Source organism: Triticum dicoccoides, chromosome 7B (assembly GCF_002162155.2).
Source record: "Triticum dicoccoides isolate Atlit2015 ecotype Zavitan chromosome 7B, WEW_v2.0, whole genome shotgun sequence".
In the NCBI taxonomy this organism is placed as follows: domain Eukaryota; kingdom Viridiplantae; phylum Streptophyta; class Magnoliopsida; order Poales; family Poaceae; genus Triticum; species Triticum dicoccoides.
Genome location: NC_041393.1, coordinates 128,858,726 through 128,862,818, shown reverse-complemented (window position 1 = coordinate 128,862,818; position 4,093 = coordinate 128,858,726). Strand labels below are relative to the sequence as shown.

The 4,093-nt window shown below is 43.8% G+C and overlaps 1 protein-coding gene across 1 annotated transcript; it reads right to left on the bottom strand.

The window, feature by feature from the left end:
• Positions 1-504: 504 nt before the first annotated feature.
• LOC119335505 (cell division cycle-associated protein 7-like) lies at positions 505-1,536 on the bottom strand. Its single transcript, XM_037607625.1, has 4 exons — positions 1,235-1,536; positions 1,051-1,148; positions 860-946; positions 505-782 (listed from the first exon to the last, which is right to left on the bottom strand). Exons 1-4 carry the CDS (start codon positions 1,391-1,393, stop codon positions 629-631), a joined length of 498 nt encoding a protein of 165 aa, XP_037463522.1. The 5' UTR covers positions 1,394-1,536; the 3' UTR covers positions 505-628.
• Between the last annotated feature and the right edge of the window lie 2,557 nt (positions 1,537-4,093).

The window sequence follows — 4,093 nt, the reverse complement described above, 5'->3', positions numbered from 1 at the left end:
TTGTGTTTCATTAAGTAAATGTACCCATATCTACTCATCATCCATGAAGGTAAGAAAATAACGATATCCACCACGTGCTTCAACACTCATTGGACCACATGCATACGTATGTATTATTTTCAACAAGTCACTTGCCCGCTTCATTGTACCGGAAAAACAGGGTTTTCGTCATCTTGCCCATGAGGCATGGTTCGCATGTTTCAAATGATTCATAATCAAGTGATTCCAAAAGTTCCATCAGCATGGAGTTTCTTCATGCACTTTACACCAATATAACCCAAGCGGTAGTGCCATAAGAATAAACCATTAACTTTGCATCCTCTGGCATTAATATTATGAACATGTGTATCACTACGATCGAGATTCAACAAGAGTAAAACCATTCACATTAGGTGCATGACCATAAAAGATATTATTCATAAAAATAGAACAACCATTATTCTTTTACTTAAATGAATAACCGTCTCGCAATAAACAAGATCCAGATATAATGTTCATGCTCAACACAGACACCAAATAACAATTATTCAGGTTTAAAACTAATCCCAAAGTTAGACATGGAGGGAGCATGCCGACGACGATCACATCAACCTTGGAGCCATTTCTAACGCGCATATCACACAAAAAATTATACCTTCTTGATCTTCTTAGGGAATGAAGACAACGTCTGTGCAGCAGCCACCATTTCGGAGCTATTTATCAGCAGATCATGGACGGATGAGTGCCCTAACACCTTGGCGGCACGGGCCAGTGTTCCAGTAGGGGTCTCCCCTTTCTTCTTTCTGCCAAACAAAACCATGCTGAGAAAGAAATACACAAGAACTCCTATTATGGCCGTGCATCGGCTTTGTTGGCTCACCTGCACAAGCTGCAGTTGCAGATGCCCCTGCATTTGGGGCAGGTCCAGCCCGCCTCCTTGGTCATGTCCTCGGCATCCTCACCATACCTAAACAAGCCATGGGGAAGCAAACAAAATCAGAATAAGCGGCTCTACGATGGTTAGTTTGCTGGACCACAGAGATGATGAACTGTATGAAAAAAATCTTTTACCTGTTGGACAAGCAGTTGTGGCAGAAGTGGATTGGACAAAGCCCCTTCTTCCGAGGCTGCGTGCAAGCCATCGCGAAGTCCGTTGTCTTCTGGCGACACTGTAAGAACAACAACAAAGGGTCAACCAAATCCACCCCCGACAGATCCAGAAGGATGGAGGAGATGCGCGATGGCAGGCGCTCACCTGGTGGCAGGTCTTCCCGTTCTCCGGGTCATAGATCCGGCCGCCGACGCGGCGGATTCCGGGGCACGGGTTGCGCTTTCGGGGAGGGCCTCGCTTGGCCTTTCTCATCTGCGCCGACACGACCATGCTCTCCTCACCGTTGGTGCCTTTCTTTGACATGGAGACGCGCTTGAGGAAGGGCAGGAGAGGTGGAGTGAAATGGGGATGCTGAGACTCTGGGTGCCCGGGAGAGGCAAGAGGTGTTTGATGTGATGTATTCTGGGGGGCGGAAGGGTCAGATCTGAGATTATGGCGTCGAGCCGCAAAAGAAGGGCGAGAGTAGCTGGTGTCGGATGGCGCAAGTGAATTGCCTAGTAAATTAAAAAAAATCTTGGCATTGTCCCGTCTCCTCCCCCGCCTTTGCTCCATGCTTTCCATCCCAAGCTCGTCCTCGCTTTTCAGGTTGGTTGGCAACCTTTGTTCGCGAGTACTATGCTTCCTCCGTCTAGGTGCATACCTAGGCATGCAACAATTAGGCGAGAGAAAAAAACGTACCATAGAAATTCTAGCCAACCAACATGTTTTGTTTTGGTCGCAATAATTACGTAATTAACGCAGGAAATCCTCACATACTGGTTGATTAAATGAGGCAGTCATTCAAGGGTCGCTGGCATTCGAGGTAGGTGGGAGAGGATCAGGCGCAGGTGGGTCACTGAGGGGGGATCCGGTGTGGCCGGTGCGCCTGTGACCGTGGTGTGGGTGGGGTATACATAAGTATTGTTTCGTCGAAAATAACATGGCGTGAAACAATGATGCGCGCGGGGTCCGATGAAAACACAACACATGGACCGAGGAGCTAATTTGTGGGGGTTAGTGGCATAGAGATTTGGAAAGCATTAGTAGCCAAAAACTCGTAGGTGATCATAGCAAGGATGTCTGCCGGTGAGAAGGAAATAGGGGTATTTGGTGTGGTTTTACTGGATGAGCATCGGTTGAGAAGGTGCATGGCGGTGTGCAATGCCTCCACCCAAAACGATGGTGGACTAGCGTGGAGGAGAAGAGTGCGAACGACATCACTAGTAGTGCGAATCATGCGCATGGCCTTACCATTTTGGGGAGAAGTATGAGACGGTGAAATATGCCAAAAAATGGAAATTGTGTCTATTGAAACTCGTGTGAAATCTATGTGACTTATTTATGAAAATTTCTGCAATATGAAAAAGATAGTTGAATTCTAGGTGTCTTTTTTGTAAAAAAATCAAAACAATGAAATATGCAAAAAAAACATTTGGAAATGCAGTAGATAAAATAAAACCATTTCACGCAAAAATACATTGAAAACATTTCATTTGGAATAATGCAATGTTTTATTTATTGATTTCAAATATAACTAGAACAATAAAAATTAGTTAAATTTTATCAGAGGTTGATTTTGTTCTGGGGTCTTATTGTTGTATGAATTGAGATATATAATGATTTTCATAAAAGTAATATTTTGTTCAACAATATCAATCATTCAAAATATAACAAAATAAATAAACAGTAATCTTTTGTACAATGAAAGAGAAATCACTCACTCTCTTGACAAAAGGCCAACAACGCCCCACAAGAGCATTTGTGTCCATCTTTCAAACCCTTGGGTAAAAAGAATTGTTCAATCCATACCTACAAACTACCACGAATCTTAATGTACGTTTTTAGGGGGGGTCTCGATGTATGCTATGCTTCGAGTTAGAGGCCATGATGGTGGCTTTAGGGAGGTCTCGATGTACGATATGCTTTGAGTTACAGGCCATGATGGTAGCTTGAGGCCAAAAACATGATGGTGCATATAGTGGGGAAGCCCACTTACACTTTGCCTACCGAGGGCGATTGTTGCATTGAAGAACAAGGAAGACATTGCCATCTAGCTACTATGATGGAATCATAGTCTAAGAACACTACTCACACATAAGCACGACGACAACAATGATGATGAAGATGACTCTGATGATGGGTTCCCCCTCTGGCAGAGTACCAGAAAAGGTATCCAGATTGGAACTCCATGAAACAGAGGGGCGGCGGCAAAAAAACTCAAATTTTTAGGGTTCCAGTGATACATAAAGGCAGGGAGCCGGGGGGGGGGGGTGGAGAGGTGGCATGTGGGCCCCCACGCGGCCCCACCTCATTGCCCAGAGCTTGGGCGCAAGCCAGGGCTGCGTGAGCCCCACAGGGCACCCCCGTGTTGGCTCGTGTACTGGTTAGATTCATCCTAGTTTGAAACTTCGAGATGTATTTTTTTTGATGTTTTGGTCCTTGAAAAGTTGATTTTTTTTTCTAAAAAGTCCAAAACAGCTGAAAACGACAACTTACACTTGTTGCTGGATTAATAGGTTAGTCCAAATAGATAAAACTGGTGCTAAATTATGCAATTGTGATTAAATACAACACAAAAGCAAGCAAAAATTATAGATACACTTGAGAAGTATCAGGGGCCCACTACCGCCCCTCTGGTGGGTCATGATCCCTCTAGCTCCATCTCGGCTGGAAACTTCAGGGAATAATTCCCAGTTTTTTTCATCCTTGAAAGCGATGTTTTCTTGAAAATTCTGAAGACATGAAAAACAAGAATTTACACTGGACATTGGATTAATAGGTTGGTGTAATAATTTGATAAAAATTGTGCCAAAACTATACCAAAATGATATAAAAGTAACATGGACATAACAAAAATTATATACACATTTGAGACGTATCAACACACACTTGTAGAAGTTTGTGAGTAAATCAGAGGTGGTCTCATCAAGGGGCATCTGGATTATATGCAGTTCCTGGGCATCAAGGTGAAAAAAGACCACATTGACAACATATATAGAAGCGTTCAATGCCATGTGTTGGGAA

Excerpts from the sequence above, each read along its gene's own strand:
- LOC119335505 (XM_037607625.1), bottom strand. The coding sequence starts at position 1,393 with ATGTCAAAGAAAGGCACCAACGGTGAGGAGAGCATGGTCGTGTCGGCG. Across the intron at positions 1,149-1,234 it reads ACGGGAAGACCTGCCACCAG|TGTCGCCAGAAGACAACGGA; the intron begins GTGAGCGCCTGC and ends TTGTTCTTACAG. Across the intron at positions 783-859 it reads TGCAACTGCAGCTTGTGCAG|AAAGAAGAAAGGGGAGACCC; the intron begins GTGAGCCAACAA and ends TTTGTTTGGCAG.